Source organism: Eriocheir sinensis, chromosome 43 (assembly GCF_024679095.1).
Source record: "Eriocheir sinensis breed Jianghai 21 chromosome 43, ASM2467909v1, whole genome shotgun sequence".
Taxonomy (NCBI): Eukaryota; Metazoa; Arthropoda; class Malacostraca; order Decapoda; family Varunidae; genus Eriocheir; species Eriocheir sinensis.
Genome location: NC_066551.1, coordinates 3,149,358 through 3,169,918, shown reverse-complemented (window position 1 = coordinate 3,169,918; position 20,561 = coordinate 3,149,358). Strand labels below are relative to the sequence as shown.

Sequence of the window (20,561 nt, the reverse complement as noted above, 5' to 3'; positions counted from 1 at the left end):
AAGGAATCGAAGAAGAAAGAGGAAAGGAAGGAAAGAAGGAAAGATGGAAAGAAGGAGGGGAAGGAAGAAGAGAAGAAGGAGCGGGAGGGAAAGAGCATAGAAACTGGAATAAACGCGACTATGAGTTTGGAGAAAGAATGTTAGAGAAAGAAGAAGGAATAAGGAAAAGGAAGGAAAGGAAGGAAGGGAAGAAAGGAAGGGAAGGGAAGGAAATAATAAACTGGAATAATAGCGATAATGGTGTTTAGAGAAGTAAGGTTAGAGAAAGAGGAAGAAGGAGAGAAGGAAAGAAGGAATGGAAGGAAGGGAAAGAAGAAGGAAGGAGATGGGAGACTACAGAAGAGAATAAGGAAAGAAAGGAAGGAAATAAAAGGAGAAGAGGAGAAGGAAACGAAAGAAAATAGTAGAGAAAATGAAGAAAGTGACAGTTGTGTTTAGAGGATGAAGGTTTTAGGAAAGGAAGACTGCAGAAGAAGGAAGGATGGAAGGAAGGAAGGGAAGGAAGGGAGCGATGGAGGAAATGAAGAAAATACAAAAAAAAATAAATGTGTAGAGTTATACCGGGAGTGGATTAAAGAAAGAACGAATAAGGGAAAGGAAAACTATAGAAGAGGAGAATAAGGGAAGGGAAGGGAAGGGAAGGAGAGGAGAGGAAAGGAAAGGAAGGAAGGAAGGAAAGACAGAAAAAACAAAGCGAAGAAAAACAGTAATGAAAGTGAGTCTAGATTTATACCGACATTGGTTTTAGAGAAGAAATGTTAGAAGAAAAAAATAGAGAGGAAGAAAATGAAGTAGGAAAGGAAGGGAAGAAGGGAAGAGAAGGAAATGGTAAAGAAAACGACAATGCTGTTTGAAGGAAAATGGTGAAGGGAAACGAGACGAGAGGAAGGAAGGGAAGGGAGGAAGGTTAAGTAAGGAGGAGGAGGAGGAGGAGGAGGAGGAGGAGGAGGAGGAGGAGTATTAGGAAGAAGGAAAGGGCAGGAAATGATAAAGAAAGCGACAATGGTGTTTGGAGGGAAATGGTGAAGGGAAACGAGACGAGGGGAAGGAAAGGAAGGGAGGAAAGTTTAAGTGAGGAGGAGGAGGAAGACGAGGAGGAGGAGGAGGAGGAAGAAGGAAAGGGCAGGAAATGGTAAAGAAAGCGACAATGGTGTTTGGAGGAAAATGGAGAAGGGAAACGAGGCTAGAGAAAGGAAAGGAAGGGAGGAAGGTTAAGTGAGGAGGAGGAGGAAGAGGAGGAGGAGGAGGAGGAGGAGGAGGAGGAAGAAGAGTAGTAGTTTAGGACGGAAGAAGGGGCAGATTTATGGAAAGAGGAGGGCAAAGCAACTCTCTTAAGGAACACCCAAAAAAACACATCAATTTTAAACCTTCATAAAGTAACGAAAATTCAGTGAAAGCCAAGGAGGCTATTCTGTAACGCTTGTATTACACGTTCTCCCTTTCTGGGCGTTTACATTCTACGAGTTCTCCCTGACTCTATCCACACATTTCCCTCGAGATCAGTTCCAACAATACCAGTACCTATGCCAGACCCGTTCCTTAAAAGCTTTCTACGGACCACTTTCACAGGTCAATTTCAACATTCAACATTTGCAATTCCTCTTTTATTAACAGTACAGCGCCAATAAGCCAGGAAAAAGGTACTGGAAATGAAGGCGAAGAACAGTTTAAAAGCTGCCATTGTTTTTCTTGCGTTGGTGATAAATGAGATTTCGTAGTAAAGAGAACTTGGCCCTATCTTACAACCTGATGTCAATTGTACTGCGTGTAAGCTGACAGTAAAAGGTAAAGTTAGGAGCATACGCTATGACTGCGCGTGGCGGCGGGGTTCATCTCCGACACATTGGTCCACAGTTTACCTTCCCCAGGTTTCCCCAGGCATCCGTTTATCGACCAGCCCGAAAGAAAGGATGAACAGCTGGGTGGGATGAACGCCGACTACCCTGGCCGGGATTCAACCCAGGCCGGCAGATTCGTAGTTAGGAGCAGAGGAGCAGAAGTACACCCGCATTACACACATTTCTCTATCTTCAGTAAATTAAGGGGATGAATAAATGAGTGGAGGAATGCTTGAAAGGGAAAGGAAGAAAGAGATGGGAGGAAAGGGCGAGGAGAAGGAAAATGACGAAGAAAAGGAAAGGAAGAGAGTAGTGGGTAATGATGACAGTTACCGTAATAAATTTTTGATGGAAAGGCGGAAAGAAGGATATAATTGAGGGATTGAAGATGTTTAATATAAGAAGAAGAACCTCACCTATAGAACGCATGTTTAATATAAGAAGAAGAACCTCACCTATAGAACGCAAGAGGAAAGCAAGATACGGTGGTCACAGAGGCACAGACAGACCCACACACACACAGTCACACGTAGTACTGAGGGAGCCGGTGCATACAAGCCTGTCAGGGGTCTTACTGAGGCTTCTTGACGTGGGGTAAGCAACATTCTCTCTCTCTCTCTCTCTCTCTCTCTCTCTCTCTCTTGTTATGTGCTTACCTACCTAAAGTCTTTCATCCACATTTCTCCTCTTCTTCCTTCCTTCCTCTTCCCTCAATCCTCCCTTCCTTCCTTCTTTCTTCTATTTACTTTTTTTCTTCTTTATTTTTTCTTGCATCCATAATCATTACCTCTTTCCTTCCTTCCTTCTTTTCTCCTTCTTTCTAACTTCTCCTTTATTCTTTTTTCGTTCAGTCATCCTTCTCTCCTATTTTTCTTGCCCCCTTTTCTGCTCCTCTTCATCTTCTTTAGTCCTCTTTTCTTAATCATCTTTCCCTTCATCCTTTCTTCTTCTTCTTCCTTCTCTGTACCTTTCTTTTTCTTCCTCCTCTCTACCTTTTTCTTCATTTTCTTTCCCCCAATCATCTTTCACTCCTTCCTTTTCCTCTTTGCATTCTTCTCCCCCCTTCCTTCTTCCTCCTCTCCATTCCATCACCACCACCAAAACATTTTAATCCCCTGACTTTACAAACCAAGGAAGGAAGGGAGGAAGAGTCTGTGGATGCATATTTTACATAATCCTTTTACCTCCTCAATCGATAGGAGAGTGCAGTGGCGGGAACAAGGTTAGTAGGTAAGTAGGTATAGGTAGGTATGTATATATGTATGTATGTATGTATGTATGTATGTATGTAGGTAGGTAGGAAAGGAAGAAAAAAAGTAATTAGGAAAGTAAGTTAGTTAGTTAGTTAGCAAGTTAGGAAAAAATGTAAAGAAGGAAGGAAGGATCGAAGGAAAAAATAAAGGACGAATGAAAGAGAGGAAGGAAGGAAGGAAGGAAGGAAGGAAGGAATAAAGGATGGGAGGGAGGAATGAAGCCAGCTGAGAGAAAAAAAGGAAAAGGGAGGAAAGAAGGAAGAACGGAAAAAAGAAAGAAAGGAAGGAAGGAAGAAAGGACGAGAGGGAGGAAAGAAGGAAGGAAGAAAGGATTGGAGGAAGGAAGAAAGGATGGAAGGGAGGAAGGAAGCCAGCAAAGAGTGAAAAAAAAGGAAAAGGGAGGAAAGAAGGAAGAACGGAAAAAAAGAAAGGAAGGAAGGAAGAAAAGATGAAAGGGAGGAAGGAAGGAAGGAAGGGAGGGAGGGAGAAAGGACAAGAGGGAGGAAAGAAGGAAGGAAGAAAGGACTGGAGAGAGGAAGGAAGCCATCTATCAGGTAAGGAAAAAAAGAAATGAAGAAGAAAAGGGAGAAAGGAAGAAAAACATGAAGAAGGAATGAAAGGAAGCAAAACATCATAAAACTGAGGAAAAATAAAAAAATAGTAAAGAATAAAGAAAAAAGAAAAACAAACAAACAAACAAATATAACCTCAAAATAAATGACAAGTAAGGAAACAAAAATAAATATACCACAAATAGATATAATTACCAAACCAATACTCGGCCCGGCTATTCAAGTTATCATTAATTAGCAAGAGGAAGGAAGGGACGCGACCACCACATTAATACTATCCTTATTATTATCATTATTATTATTATTATTATTATTATTATTACAATCAACATTATTTTATTTACCTGAAACTTTGCACAGACTAACAAAGGTAGGCTAATTAAAACTCTCTCCCGGAAGCCCAGCGAGAGAGAACAGGTATGCCCAACTTCTGTATTTTATCCGCCTCACGGTTCGCTTAACTTCACGTCATAATAGTAATGGAAACTCTGTGAACATCATTTTAGCCGTTCCATGAGCCTTCTGGTTGGTCGACGTTACCTATCAAATTTAAAGCAGAGAAAAGAGAGGAGGGGGGGGGGGGAGTATAACAGAGAAGTGGGAAAAATAACTGAGAAAAGAGGAAAAAAATAACTGAGAAAAGTGGAAAAAATAACTGAGAAAAGTGGAAAAAATAACTGAGAAAAGTGGAAAAAATAACTGAGAAAAGTGGAAAAAATAACTGAGAAAAGTGGAAAAATAACTGAGAAAAGTGGAAAAATAACTGAGAAAAGTGGAAAAAATAACTGAGAAAAGTGGAAAAAATAACTGAGAAAAGTGGAAAAATAACTGAGAAAAGTGGAAAAATAACTGAGAAAAGTGGAAAAATAACTGAGAAAAGTGGAAAAAATAACTGAGAAAAGTGGAAAAATAACTGAGAAAAGTGGAAAAATAACTGAGAAAAGTGGAAAAAATAACTGAGAAAAGTGGAAAAATACCCGAGAAAAGTGGAAAAAATAACTGAGAAAAGTGGAAAAATAACTGAGAAAAGTGGAAAAATAACTGAGAAAAGTGGAAAAATAACTGAGAAAAGTGGAAAATTAACTGAGAAAAGTGGAAAAATAACTGAGAAAAGTGGAAAAATAACTGAGAAAAGTGGAAAAATAACTGAGAAAAGTGGAAAAAATAACTGAGAAAAGTGGAAAATAACTGAGAAAAGTGGAAAATTAACTGAGAAAAGTGGAAAAATAACTGAGAAAAGTGGAAAAATAACTGAGAAAAGTGGAAAAATAACTGAGAAAAGTGGAAAATTAACTGAGAAAAGTGGAAAAATAACTGAGAAAAGTGGAAAAATAACTGAGAAAAGTGGAAAAATAACTGAGAAAAGTGGAAAAAATAACTGAGAAAAGTGGAAAATAACTGAGAAAAGTGGAAAAAATAACCGAGAAAAGTGGGAAAAAACTGAGAAAAGTGGAAAAAATAACTGAGAAAAGTGGAAAATAACCGAGAAAAGTGGAAAAAAATAACCGAGAAAAGTGGGAAAAAATAACCGAGAAAAGTGGAAAAAATAACTGAGAAAAGTGGAAAAAATAACTGAGAAAAGTGGAAAAAAATAACCGAGAAAAGTGGAAAAAAATAACCGAGAAAAGTGGGAAAAAACTGAGAAAAGTGGAAAAATAACTGAGAAAAGTGGAAAAAAATAACCGAGAAAAGTGGGAAAAAACTGAGAAAAGTGGAAAAATAACCGAGAAAAGTGGAAAAAATAACCGAAAAGTGGAAAAAAATAACTGAGTGGAGTGAAAACATATCAGACAGATGTGGAAAAATAACTAGAGGAGTGAAAAAAAAGAAAGAAAAGGATATACAATTGAGAGATTGGAAAAATAACAAAGAAAAGTGGAAAAAAATAACTGAGAAGTGGAAAAAATATCAGACAGAAGGGGAAAAAATAACTAGAGGAGAGGAAACAAACTAAAAGAAGAGGATATATATGTGAGAGAAGTGAAAAAATAACAAAGTGGAAAAAATAACAAAATAGATGTTTGATAGAGAAAAGGACTTCTTAGCATAGACAAACAAAAAAAAAAAGAAAAGAAACGTAAATAGGAGTTTAAAAGAGAAAAAAAAAAGTTTCTTAACATATATAAACAAAAATAAACGAGAATAAACTTAAATGAAGAAAAATATTACAACGAAACTTTAGTAATTTATAAAAGAAGACGAAGTAGAAAAGCCTTGAAAATATATAATGAAAACTGGGAATAACACACACACACACACACACACACACACACACACACACACACACACACACACACACACTTGTGTACCTGTATCTCACGCGTGTTTACGGAAGTGTATAATTAATTAGGAGTAAACAACTTCAGGTAAATAACAAGGTGGTGGTGGTGACGGTGGTGGTGGTGGTGGTGATGATGAAATGATTGTGGTGGTTTTGGTGGAGAGAAGGATAGAGAAGGAGAAAGGAAAAGAGAAAGAGGGGAAAATGAGAAGGAAGAGAGAGAGAGAGAGAGAGAGAGAGAGAGAGAGAGAGAGAGAGAGAGAGAGAGTCGTTACTGAGGAGAAGGGAGAAGGGGACGGAGGAAGTGATGAGGAGAAAGGGAGATAAAGATAGGCTAAAACAACAATAAAAAGAGGGAGATAAAGAATAAAACTAAAAATCAATAGAAAAATAAGGAAAAAAAGAAAGGAGACAAGAAAAAAACAAACGAAAAATAAAAGAACAAGACAGAGACACAGAGAGAGGGAGACAGAGAAAAAAACAGATATAGACAGACAGGCAAAACAGACAGACACAGACAGACAAATAGAAAAGACACACAGACAGATAGAGAGAAAAAAAAGACAGAAAGACAGGAACAAAAACAGACAGAGACAGACACTAATAACCGCAAAACCAGAAGACTCAGTGACCGGCAGGGAACGACTGGAGGAAGGGGAAGGGGGAGGGGGGAAGGGAGGGAAGGGGGAGGAAGGCAAAGAAAGGGTAGGGGCAGGGTGAAGAGAAGGGGAGGGGGAGGGTCTGGAGCAAGAGAGAAGGGGAGGGGGGAGGGTTTGGAGCAGGGGAAGGGGAGGGGGAGGGGGAAAGAAAATGGGGAAGAGGGAAGGGGGACAAGGGAGTGGAAAGGGGGGGGAGGGGGAGCCTTATAGGTGGTGGTGCCAGGCGTTGGAATGGCACTCCTAACGCTTCCCCTCTCTCTCTCTCTCTCACATACATTTTCTTTTCATCTATTTATTTTTTTACCTTTCTTTTCCCTCTTTCTCTTTTTTCTATTCATTGTTTCTTTTGTTTTACTCTTTCTCTATCATTTTCTTCTCTGATTTGTCTATCTGTCTGTCTATTTATCTATCTATCTGTCTGTCTGTCTGTCTCTATTTCTCTAGGTCTGTCTGTCTGTCTGTGTCTCTATTTCTCTAGGTCTGTCTGTCTGTCTGTCTATTTCTGTGTCTGCCTTCCTCTCTCTCTCTCTCTCTCTCTCTCTCTTCCAGTTATCACCTTCCCACTTCACCACAACCACCATCACCACCACTACCACTACCACCACCACCACCACCACTACCACCACCACCACCACCACCATCGCATCTCCAGCAACTACAAAGGAATGACATCCCGCACTGTTGCCATAACCTGATCACTGTTTTTCTCAGGGTCGCCGAAACGGAAGAATAATATATTTTTTTACTCGTATATATAAAGATTGGCCGCCGCGAGTGTTGCTGCGCCGGCCGATCTTCATTTGATTTTGAGAGATGTGATGCTCTTTTGTTTTCTTTTGGATTTCCTCTCCTCTCCTCCTCTTGGGCATTGATCTTAAGTTTTCCTTGTTTTGTTTTTCTTCTTTTTCTCGTTTTTATTTATTTGTTTATTTTTGTTTGCTTGCTTTCGTTATTCGTTTCTTTAAGTGTCTGTTTTTACGATTCCTATTATCCTTCCTTCTTCTTTTTTCTTCTTTTTCTTTATCATCTTCCCCTTCTTCGTTTCTTATTTTCATATTTTCCTTTACTTTTGCCTCTTCTCCATCATCTCCCTCTTCTTTTTCTTCTTCTTTAACCTCATTTCTTCCTCTTCTTCTTGTTATTTTCTACTATCAATACTATCAACATTATTTTATCATTACTTTCATCATTCTGCCGTTTCTTTTTTTTCTTCTTTAACCTCTTTTCTTCCTCGTTTTCTAATTGTTCTTGTTATTTTCTACTATCAATACTTCCAACATTATTTTCATAATTCTTTCTCTTCTTTTTCTTCTTCTTTAACCTCTTTTCTTCCTCGTCTTCTAATTGTTCTTGTTATTTCTTACTATCAATACTATCAACATTATTTTTATCATTATTTTCAACATTCTTCCTCTTCTGTAAAAGTGCTTATTTAAACAACACATTATCATTATTTCCGTCATTTCGTTCATATCTTCCATTCCTTAACTTTATCTATCGTCCCAAGCGTGTGTGTGTGTGTGTGTGTGTGTGTGTGTGTGTGTGTGTGTGTGTGTGTGTGTTATTCCCAGTTTTCATTATATATTTTCAAGGCTTTTCTATTTCGTCTTCTTTTATAAATTACTTAAGTCTCGTTGTGATATTTTCTTTCTTTTTTCTGGTTCGGTTTCCTCATTATTTTCGTCCCCCCAAGTGTTACTCTCAGTCGGACGGTCGGTCGGTACCCATGGCGTTTTCTTTAATAATATTTCTAAAGTAATATTCTATCATTATCAATATATATTCCTATTGTCCTCTCTCTCTCTCTCTCTCTCTCTCTCTCTCTCTCTCTCTCTCTCTAAAAATGGGGAATAGAAGAAAGGCAGATGATAGAGGAGGTAAAAGGATTGCAGGGTGATGAAAGAAAACGGAGGCTGGGAGGGAGGGAAGAAATGAAGGGAAACAGATGGGGAGAAAAGGAAGGGAAGGGGAGAGGAAGGGAAGGAGAGAAAGGTGGGGAGAATAAATGAAGACAAGGAAAAGAGGAGATAACAAGGGAGAGAAAACGAAAGACCACGAATATAAAAGAGAAAAAGAAAAGAGAAAACGAAATAAAATTAATATAAAAGAGAAAACGAAGAGAAAACGAGAAAACGAAAGAAAACGAATATTAAAGAAAAAAACGAGAAAAGGAAAAAATAATAGGAAAAAGAAAGAGGAGGAATGAAAACTGGGAATAAGAAAAGAGGAAGAGGAAAGAGGAACGATAAAAGGATATATGTAAAAGATATAGAGATAAAGAAGGAGGAGGAGGAGGAGGAGGAGGAGGAGAAAAGGCTACTTGACCATAACAGGTAACTTACAGCACTAATTAGGTGTTTTGAAGGTGTCTCTCTCTCTCTCTCTCTCTCTCTCTCTCTCTCTCTCTTAACCGCCACTAATAAATCGTGTTTCCAAATCTTTCGTATTAATGGTAGTGGCGGTGGTGAAGGTGGTGGTGGTGGTGGTGATGGTGGTGGTAGTGGTGATGATAGTGGTGGTGGTGGTGGTAGTGATGGTGGTGGTGGTAGTGATAGTGGTGGTGGTGGTAGTGGTGGTGGCGGTGGTGGTGAGTCTGGGTAATGAGGAACACACGTCGGAGGGAAGCCACAGAGTCAGGAGGAGGAGGAGGAGGAGGAGGAGGAGAAGGAGGAGGAGAAGGAGGAGGAGTGTGGTTAAGGTTGTGGTGGGTGGTTGCTCAGTCTCGTGTGTGTGGCAAAGCTCCTCCTCCTCCTCTTCTTCCTCCTCCTCCAAGTCGTCTACCCACACGTCAGAAGCCTTGCACTTTTCTTCCTTAAACGCACTCTCTCTCTCTCTCTCTCTCTCTCTCTGTGCGTGTGTGCGTGCGTGTATAATTTGAGCTTGATTTCTTGTTTATTTCTTGGGTTTCTTAGTTGTTTACTTTTTAATGGTTTGTTTACTTGCTTGTTTGGTCTGTTTACTCGCTTGTAGTTCACGTTTTTTTTGTGTTTTTCTTGTTTATTTTCTTGTTTGGGTAAATGTTTATGTTTTTTTTTATTCTTTGTTTGTTTACTTTTGCGGCTCATATTTAATGGTCTTGTTTATTTGGTTGTTTTTTTGTCCGTTGTTTTGTTTGGTTTTCTTGTTTTCTTGTTTGGTTAAATGTTTCTTGGGTTCTTAGTTTTTCATTTTTTGCTTTCTTTCTTTTTTTCACATTTTACGGTTGCTCGCTTATTTTTTTCTCGTTTTATTTTTTGGGACTTGTTTTCTTGGCGTTTTGTTTTCTTGGGGTGAAGTGTTTGAATAACTGTTTCGTAGTTGCTTCCTTCCTTCCTTCTTGCCGACTCGGTTCCTCCTTCCTTCTTTTTCTCTTCTCTCTCTTCTTCCTCCTCTTCCTCTCCCTTGTTTTTGTGATATACTCATCGTCCTGTTATTTTTTCCTTTTCATGTTTTTTTTCCTCTCCCCTGTTTTCTCTTCTTCCTTTCCTTTCATTTTTTTCTCTCTCTCTGTCTCTTTCTCTTCTTCCTCTTCGTTTTTTTTCCGTTTCCTCTTCTGTTTCTCTTCCTCCTTCTTTTCTTCCTTCTTCTCCTCTTCTTCCTTGTTTCTGAGCTATATTTGTCCTTCCCTTTTATTTTTTATTTTCCTTTTCTTTTCTCTATTTTTCTCTCTAATTCTCCGTCTTTCTCTTCTTCCTCCTTCTCTTTTTCTTCTTCTCCTTCTTCTTCTTGTTTCTTCACTTTCGTTTCCCTTCTCTTCCTTCTATTCTTTCTCCTCCTCTTTCCTGTACTCTTTACCTTCTTTGCCCTTCTCTTTCCTTATTCCTTCTTCTTCCTGTTTTTTTTTCTTGTCCTTTCCTTTTCTCCCTCTTCGTCTTTCTCTTCGTCCCTAATGCCCCCTCTTCTTTTTTCTTCTTTCTTCTCTTTTCTTTTTTCTTTCTTCCTTTTCTTTTTTCTTTTTTCTTTTTTTCTTCTTTTTTTCCTTTCCTCTCCTTTTCTCCCTCTCCGTCTTTCTCTTCGTCCTTCCTGACCCTTCTTCTTTTTTCCCCTTTTTTTTCTACCTGCCATCATCACTGTCACCGTCGGCTGTCCCCTCCTTCGTCATTTATCATATTTTTTGTCTATTTCCCCCATCCTGTTTTTCCTTTCCTCTTATTCTCGTTTATTCTCCTATTTTGCTTCGCTCTCTCTCTCTCTCTCTCTCTCTCTCTCTCTCTCTCTCTCTCATTTAATTATCTTGACTCAATCTTGCTAGTGTTCCTCCTCTCACTCTCTTCCTCTCACACTCTCCTTCAGTACCATTTAACCCCTCCTCCTCCTCCTCCTCCTCCTCCTTACCCTTCCTCCATCCATTCATCCTCTCCCTTATCTAATTTCTCCCTCCATTAGCCACAGTACCTCTCTGCAGGGTTGCCAAGTTATCGTACTCATCGCATTTCATTTTCGTAGATGCTGTGCGAAAACTATAACAACAAAGAACGAAAAACATCAATATTCAACAGTTTTGGCACTAATTTTGATTTTCCCACGTTACTTTTGTAGGTACGAGAGTTTGAGGCATAAATATGATACGATATGTGGTTAATACGATAATTTGACAACGCTGCCCCATCTTCCCTTCCCTTCCAACCATCACGTTCAACCTCCCTCTCCCCTTTTCCTCTTTCCTCCTCAGTCTTTTTTATATACTTTTCGTAGATCAGTAACATCATTGTCGATTTTTGCAGGGAAGCTTATGTGTTAAAGAAGGTATTATGAACACGATTTGTCTTAAAACCTTAATTGTATTTGTAAATCTACTAAATTGTTGACTATATATCCCACTGCTTAATTGCATAACCTTACCTTACCTTACGTTACCTTACCTTACCTTAATTAATTCGCCTCCCTTACCTTACTTATCCTTCCTTTATAGTTATCTTTCTCTTTGTCTTATGTTCGTTTATCTCCTCTTTTCAATTCTTCTTCTTTTCTTCGTTTGCCTTTCTTCTGCTTTCTTCCCTTCCTCTCTACCTTTACTTTCCCTTGTTTTTTTTTTGTTTTATTTCCTTTCCCTGTTTTCCATTTTATTTCTTTCGTGTCCCTCCTCTTTCTTTCCCTTCCTATCTCTTCTTTTCTTATTTCTTCTCTTATTTCATGCTCTATTCTCTTACTTTCCCTTCCTTTACCCTTCTCTTCCCTCCAATCTCTCCCTTCAGTGTCCTTTCATTTCCACTCCAACGCCTTCCCTTTCTTTCCCTTCCTATCTCTTCTCTTCTTATTTCTTCTCCAATTTCATGCTCTATTCTCTTACTTTTCCTTCCTTTACCCTTCTCTTCCCTCCAATCTCTCCCTTCAGTGTCCTTTCATTTCCACTCCAACGCCTTCCCTTTCTTTCCCTTCCTATCTCTGCTCTTTTTATTTCTTCTCCAATTTCATGCTCTATTCTCTTACTCTCCCCTCCTTTACCCTTCTCTACCCTCCAATCTCTCCCTTCACTGTCCTTTCATTTCCACTCCAACGCCTTGCCTTTCCCCCCTCACACTCTTCCCACCAAACACTCCCCTTCCTACTCACCTCACGTCCGTGCTAACCAGTTGGGTGCGACGGAGGATGGCGCGCGCCTGGGAGTTGGTGATGTTCCTCATAGACTCATTGTTGACGCTGAGGATGAAGTCGCCAGCGTGGAGGCGGCCGTCCTTGTGCACCGCTCCGTTCCTCACCAGCGAAGACACCACGACACCATTCACGCCCTGGTCCACTACCTCGATGTTCACGCCTGAAGAGGGAGAGAGGGAGTGATGAATGGTTGGTAGGTGTGTGTGGTTGTTTGTGTGTGGAGGAGGGAAGAGTGGGTGTGTGTGTTACTATGGCCCAGTATCACAGTTCCCCATGATGGGTTAGTAAGCTCCCAAACCAATACTAGAGCCTTCGAAATTTCCTTGTATAGTGTCTAGTGTTTATATTTAAGTTCACAAATTTGATGAAACTATACAGGAAAAGTCTTGTGTATTTAGTGTGGCATCGAAGACCTCCCCATTTTGGATTGCATGGGATTCTATAGTTTGGTTCGGGCTGTTACGAAGACACTGTGATGGACTGTGAAATCGGCTCTAAGTGGGCGTGAAGGGAAAGGGAGATTGAGTGTGTGGGGAGGATCGGGGGGTTGTATTTGATTATGTGTGTTTGTGGGGGGGAGGGAAAGTGTTTGTGTGTGTATTTGTGTATATGCAAATGTGGGTATGTGGAGTTTTTTGTGAGTGTTTGTATGTGTGTGTATGTGAGTGGTAAGTGTATCAAGACACCTCTCCACCCGAAAATGTCTCACAATGTCACACTACACAAACACACAAACATACCCTCCCCCCCACCCCCACAAAAAAAACTAACCCTCCCAAAACGAAACTCTTAACTTTTGTCTGTTGTGGGAGCGGTGAGTAGCGGGCTTTTTTTTCAACACTTTTTGTTGCCCTTGAGCCGTCTCCTTTGTTGTAAAAAAATGACATTGCGTTTCATATATAAACATCCACCCACGCACACTTACACAAACACACAAACATACACCCCCCCAAAAAAAATAACCTCCCAAAACGAAAACAAACTGGATCAAATAAACATTAATAAACTCACCCACACAAATAAATCAGAAATAACACACACACACACACACACACACACACACACACACACACACACACACACACACACAAACAAGAAATCACATAAAATAAAACCTAAGGATGAGGCCAAGGAGACTCACCCAGCTGGTCGGCACCCTTTTTGATCTTGATGGTCCGCTCCAGGTCGCGGGGGAGGGCGGGTGGGTGGGCGGTCCAGCGGGGAAGCAGCGGCGAGGAGTGCGGGCTGCCTCCTTCTTCCTCCCCCGACCCGCCGCCGCCTGTAAAGAGGGTAAGTAATTAAAGTTGGGGGTGTATGTTACAGCTGCGCGTTGCCTCGGTGCTAATATCCGTCGCATTTGCTGTTGAGTCTGTGGTGGGTATGAAAAGGGAAGGAAAGGCATGATACATAGATAGATAGATTGATAGGTAGATAGATATGCAGATAGAGAGAGACACATACATAGACCGAAGATGCAAACAGACAGATATACAGAAAGATAGACAGACTTATACAGATAGACACCCAAACAGATAGAAAGACAAACATACAGAAAAACAGACGAGCACAGACAAACATAGACAGACATAGGAAGGTGCCGTGGGGGGAGCTCGTGAACCGGAATGGATAAAAAAAAGGTGAGGAAAGATTTTGGAGGACGGAGGAGAGAGGCGAGACGAGGAAGGAATGTGAAAATAAAGAAGAAAGGAGCAAAAAGAAAACGCCTGAAACGGTACGTGAGAGAAAGAGAAATAAAGTGAAAAAAAGAAAATAGACTATAAATAAAAGAGAGAAAATAAAGGAGATAAAAATAAAGAGAAAAATAATAAAGAAAAAGTAAGCAAGAGATAAAAGGAAAATACTGTGAAATAAGACAAAATAAATAGAGAAAACAAAGAATACAATGAGGAAAATGAAGGAAAATAAAAAGATAATAATAAGGAAAACTAAGAAAATAAAGTAAATCGTGGAAAAAAAGATAAAAAAATGTATATGGTACGAGAGAGAGAGAGAGAGAGAGAGAGAGAGAGAGAGAGAGAGAGAGAGAGAGAGAGAGAGAGAGAGAGAGAGAACAGGAAAATGCTGACGGCTAAAGAATGTCGAGAGAGGACAGGAATAAATAATAACAAAAACAAAAAACAGGAAAATATCTGATGAAATGGAACAAAGGAAAGAAAAAAAAAATGTATGAGGAAAAACAAATGTATTTCTAGGAAGGGTTGATAATGGACGAGACGAAAGAAAAAAAATATATGTTACAGCAATAGAAAAAAAAAGGAAAATAAAATGCATAAAATAATAATAAAGGGAGGAAGGAAGAAAAGAGAAAATGAGAATTAAAAAAAAATGCAAAAGGGGAGAAAAAGAGAAAATAATGAGAAAGCAGATTTAAAAGTGAGAATATGTTACAGTTTATAGAAAAAAAAAGGAAAATAAAATGCATAAAATATAAAAGGAAGGAATGTGAAGGGAAAGAAAAATGAAATGAGATGCAAAAATTAAAAGACAGGGAGAAAAAATAAAAAATGAGAACGCAGATTTAAAAGTGAGAATATATTACAGTTTATAGAAAAAAAAGGAAAATTTAATGCATAAAATATGAAAGGAAGGAATGAGAAGGGAGAGAAAAATGGAATGGGATGCAAAATAAAATGAGACAAAAAAAAAAAAGATAGAAATAAGCTTATCTTAAAATCAGAATATTAGAATGCAGATTAAAGTAAAAATATGCGAAGCGATGAAAGAGATAAGTTACATGGAAAAGAAGAGAGGACCGAAAAGCGAAAGAAAAAATATTGTAATAGTTTACCTCGAAATTAAATCATTAACGCAGATTACAACTACGAACGTAAATCCTGTTAAAACGCACATACACACACACACACACACACACACACACACACACACACACACACACACACACACACAAATAAAAATAAATAAGTAGAATTCGAATGCACTGGAAGACGAAAGAGAAGGAAGTAATATATAAATTTAGTCTATCATTAAATAAAACCTTTCCCGTATCATTATTTCTTGCTTTTCTGTTATATATGGAAGCAGGGACTCAATAAAAGAAAATAAACATGCAAAAAATAATAGGAAAATGAGATAAGAAAGAATAGCTGGAAAACTTAAGTGGGAAAGGATAATTAGAAGGAAGGAAGGAAGGAATTAAGGAAAAAAAGAATAACTTGAAAATGAAGTAGGAATGAATAGTTGGAAAAGTAAGTAGAAAATAATTACTGTAAAAAAGGAAGGAAAGAATATTTGGAAAAGGAAGAAAGAAAAAAAAATTGGAAAACGAAGGAAAAGGAAATAAGAAGGAATAATATGAAAGAAGGAAGGAGGAAAAAGGAAAAAACAACTGGAAAAAGTAAGAAAAATAATTGTAAAACGAAATAGGAAAAAAAAAAGTAAGAAAAAAATGTAAAACGGGGAAGAAAAAGCAAAGAATGTAAGTCGAATTCCTGCTAAAACGTCATCACCCTCGTGTCGTGTTTACTTGTTTTTGTGTTTGTATTGAAGCAGACGCCGAGGGAAGTCTTAGCAATTCTCGGGCGGCCCAAAATAACCTCGTGTTTTCCTCCCTTTGTCCTCAGTCTAGCCACGTCTCCTCACACTCACTAATCTATTCTTCCTTGGTACGATGGAATGCAGAACAATGCTATTTCTTGGTATTTATAATGGCAAGGCTATGTAGGGTCGTATTTTAAAAGATTTCGTCGCCCAAGTTCACATTTCACAAGGTTTTCGGAGGAGTTTTGTCACACTCACTAATCTATTCTTCCTCGGTACGTTGGAATGCAGAACAATGCTATTTCTTGGTATTTCTAATGGCAAGGCTATATAGGGTCGTATTTATAAGATTTCGTCGGCCAAGTTCACATTTCACAAGGTTTTCGTAGGAGTTTTGTCACACTCACTAATCTATTCTTCCTTGGTACGTTGGAATGCAGAACAATGCTATTTCATGGTATTTATAATGGCAAGGCTATATAGGGTCGTATTTATAAGATTTCGTCGCTCAAGTTCATATTTGACAAGGTTTTCGTAGGAGTTTTGTCACACTCACTAATCTATTCTTCCTTGGTACGTTGGAATGCAGAACAATGCTATTTCTTGGTATTTATAATGGCAAGGCTATATAGGGTCGCAATTTAAAACATTTCGTCGCTTAAGTTCATATAATTTTATTTGAGAAGGCTTTCGTAGGAGTTTTGGGCGTTTCCAGGGGTAGTTTTATGACCCTGGTGGTAGTGTGACCCTTCCTCTGTACCGTGAACCTAAAGAAACACTCATAAGATCCCGACTGACCCCCTCTTTGACCGCACGAGTTCATATATTTGACAAGGCTTTCGTAGGAGTTTTGGGCATTTCCAGGGGTAGTTTTATGACCCTGGTGGTAGTGTGACCCTTCTTCTGTACCGTGAACCTAAAGAACACTCATGGGAGCCCGATTGATCCCCTCTTTGACCCCACGAGTTCATATATTTGACAAGGCTTTCGTAGGAGTTTTGGGCATTTCCAGGGGTAGTTTTATGACCCTGGTGGTAGTGCGACCCTTCTCCTGTACTGTGAACCTAAGGAAACACTCATGGAGACCCGATTGACCCCCTCTTTGACCTTTAGAAATAGCTGATGTGAGAAACGAAATTGTCTTATAGCCTAATACCGCCCTACATTTCTATCTGTTGTGCGAATGTTAAACTTAATTTTTTGTGATATTTATGAATGCCAACGCCTATTATCTTGCCCTTTTCCATACTGTTTTATATACTGCAATCTTAATTCTTTATTTTCTGATACTGAAGACAACTATTTATTTTAAGTTAATGGTAAAACTATATTTCTCTTTTTTTTTTTCAGGAATTTATGAATCCCAACACTATTTTTGCTTCCTCTTTCCCTTTCTCTTTTAAATGTTGCAAATCTTAATCCTTTCTATTTTCGGATACTAAAGCAAACTATTTATTTCGTGTTTTTGGAATGATGGCAATGAATTCATCTGTATTTTCTAATGCTAATAACGTGTTTCATTTGTTTGTTTTTAATGTTACGAGCTATTTATTTGAGTTTCGAACGCTAATCGCCATTCAGTGATTTATTCAAGTGCTTGAACCTCGATTTTTTAGTTTACAAATGATCAAACTATTTCCCAAAGTTTTCTTGTCTAAGTCGATTGACCTCTCTCTCTCTCTCTCTCTCTCTCTCTCTCTCTCTCTCTCTCTCTCTCTCTCTCTCTCTCTCTCTCTCTCTCTCTCTCTGACTATGCCTTTTTCTCTCCAAATGCTGCTTTTTCTCGTTCTATTTTCAGCTTTCTCCCTCCCTTGTCTTCTCCCTTTCATTTATTTTTTCCCTTGATCTCTCTCTCTCTCTCTCTCTCTCTCTCTCACGCCCCCAATAACCACACGCCCTATTCCGCTAAACTTCATCCTGTCGCCAAAAGCCACACAACGCCTAACTTCGACACTTCTCGCGTGACTGGAGTGAGAGAGAGAGAGAGAGAGAGAGAGAGAGAGAGAGAGAGAGAGAGAGAGAGAGAGAGAGAGAGAGAGAGAGAGAGAGAGAGAGAGAGAGAGAGAGAGAGAGAGACGAGAGACGAGAGAGAGAGACGAGAGGAGAGGAGAGGAGAGGAGAGGAGAGGAGAGGAGAGAAAGAGGAGAGGAGAGGGAAGGAGAGAGAAAGAGAGGAGAGGAGAAGGAAGAGATGAGGAGATAAGACGAAAGGAGAGGAGAAAATAAGACAAGAAAGAAGAAAAGAGAAGAGAAAGAAAAAAGAAGATAGAAAAAGAAAATGGGAAAAGGGTGAGAGAATTTACAGTCATTTTCACTAATTCAAGCACTTTAAGTTTCAATTACAACCTTCATTTGAGAGTTAATTATACGCAGAAAAACACACAATCGCCGCTTTGCACGCTAAAACTCGCACCCGACCTTTGCTTGCTGGAGAGGAAATACAATCCAGCTTAGTCTCTTTTCTTTGATCAGTTTTCGGTCCTGATTAAAGAGAGATCCATTATTTCGACCCCTTGCCGGAAAACACGAGGGATTTTTGTCCACCATATTACTCTGAATTTCTCTAAAGGCGAACGAGAGGGTTGGGAATCACATGGGTTTTTGGAATAGAGTGTACATTATAGCTAAACTCTCTCTCTCTCTCTCTCTCTCTGAATTTCTCTAAAGGCGAAGGCTAGGCTGGGAATTACATGGGTTTTAGAATAGTGTACATTATAGCTAAACTCTCTCTCTCTCTCTCTCTCTCTCTGAATTTCTCTAAAGGCGAACGACAGGGCTGGGAATTACATGGGTTTTGGAATAAGAGTATACATTATAGCTAAACTCTCTCTCTCTCTCTCTCTCTCCAGTCCTTTTACAATACAAACGCAGGCTAACATAAGAGGTTTTCGAAGCAATTAAAGAAAACGTAGATGAATGGCATACTTTCCTATCCTCTTTATGCGAGATACTAACAATAATGACTCGCCTTACTTATACATTCAAGACACAAGCTTCACAGGAAAGGCTTGAAATAAGGTAACAAATAAGACACAAACGGATAGATAGAAACAGATATAGATAAATGGACAGAAGGAGAGAAAAAGAGAAAAAAAAGAAACTAAAATCCTCGGCAAACTTCACAAGAAAGATTCAAAATAAAGTGAAAAACAAGAGAGAGAGAGAGAGAGAGAGAGAGAGAGAGAGAGAGAGAGAGAGAGAGAGAGAGAGAGAGAGAGAGAGAGAGAGAGAGAGAGAGAGAGCATGCAACACCATCTCCTCAGCAACAATCACTCCCAGACTCACCCTTCCTCTTCTCTCTTTCCTCCTGACTAACCTTGAGCGGCGTGGTACTGGGGGGCGGCTGCGTGGTGCTGGAGGCTAGCGGTGGGCGTGAGGGCGGAGGAGGGCGAGGGGCCGCTGCCTATTAGTCTCTCCGTCGCTACTGGCACCATCAACACCGAGGCCTGGAGGATGGGAAGGGCAGAAGGGCGAAATTAGGACCGTGGAATCCTTTGAGTGTCCTATATATCCTTCGTCTATGGTGGGGATGAAGGTAGGAGGATGCAAAGGATGTGAAGGATGGGAGGATAAGGGGATGAGGGAAGGGCAGAAGGGCGAAATTAGGACCGTGGAATCCTTTGAGTGTCCTATCTTATGTGAGGCCGCGGCTGAAGATAAGAGGAGGAGAAGGAGGTGGAAGACGAAGGAATGGAAGGACGGACGGACGGACGGACTTAACCATCACAAGAGTCCTCTGAGTGTATCCTTCCGTTCTAAGGCTGCGGCTGAAGAGAGGAGACCAAGGAGGTGAAGGAGGGAAGAAATGGAAGGACAGGGTTTTAAAGAAGAGATTGTTGAGGAAGGGAAAGACAGGACACAGTTAACCATCACAAGAGTCCTATGAATGAGTGTATCCTTCCAAATATGGCGGCGGCTGAAAATAGGAAGAGGCGAAGGATGCAAGAATGGAAGAAGGTGGTAAAGAGGAGTTTGTTGAAGAGAGGAAAGGAAGGAAGGACAAACTTAACCATCACAGGAGTCCTTTGATTGAGTTTGTCCTTCCGAATATGGCAGCGGCTGAAGACAGGAAGAAGCGACGAAGAAGGAGGTAAAAACGAAGGTCACAGTTTTAAAGAAGAGCTTGAAGGAGGACAGAAGGACAAACTGAACCGCCACAAGAGTCCTTTGAGAGTGTCCTTCCGAATATGGCAGCGGGTCTAGCGTCAGGGAGGAGGAGAAGGAGGCAAGAGAGACGAGGTTAGAAGGACAAGGCGACAAAAATAAACCCGAGGAAAGGACGAAAGAACAAACTTAACCATCACAAGAGTCCTTCGAGTATGTCCTTCCGAATATGGCAGCGGCTATAGCGTCAGGGAGGAGGAGGAGGAGGAGGAGGCAAGAGGGATGAAGTTAGTGGGACAAGGTGACAAAAATAAGGATAAATGGGACAAAAATAGACCCGAGGAAAGGACGGAAGAACAAACTTAACCATCACAAGTCTTTTAAATGAGTCTGCCCTTCCGTTTGAGGCCACAGCAGGAATGTATGAGAGGTGAAGGTGGCAGCAGAGAGGAAGTTAGGACAATACAAATAAATGAAGGAAGGGCAAAAAATACACATCACAGGATCTTTTGAATGAGTATCCTTAAGTTTAGGGCCGTGGTTGAAATGAATGAGACGAAGGAAGTAATACGAGAAGGAGAAGGAGTTTGAAGGACAAGGATGACAAAAATAAAGGATAGAAGGACAAAAAATAAACATCACAGGATCTTTTTTGAATGAGTATCCTTAAGTTTAGGGCCGTGGTTGAAATGAATGAGAGACGAAGGAAGTAATACGAGAAGGAGAAGGAGTTTGAAGGACAAGGAGACAAAAATAAAGGAT

The 20,561-nt window shown here is 39.8% G+C and overlaps 1 protein-coding gene across 1 annotated transcript in view; it reads right to left on the bottom strand.

Annotated features, from left to right (window-relative positions):
- LOC126980201 (multiple PDZ domain protein-like) overlaps nt 1–20,561 on the bottom strand; it is a 356,183-nt gene that overhangs the window by 26,247 nt on the left and 309,375 nt on the right. Inside the window, exons 19-21 of the mRNA XM_050829835.1 lie at nt 19,012–19,141; nt 13,319–13,456; nt 12,136–12,337 (exon numbers count right to left, since the gene is read on the bottom strand). Coding sequence (XP_050685792.1) covers nt 12,136–12,337; nt 13,319–13,456; nt 19,012–19,141 — 470 coding nt within the window. The remainder of the gene's footprint in view (nt 1–12,135; nt 12,338–13,318; nt 13,457–19,011; nt 19,142–20,561) is intronic.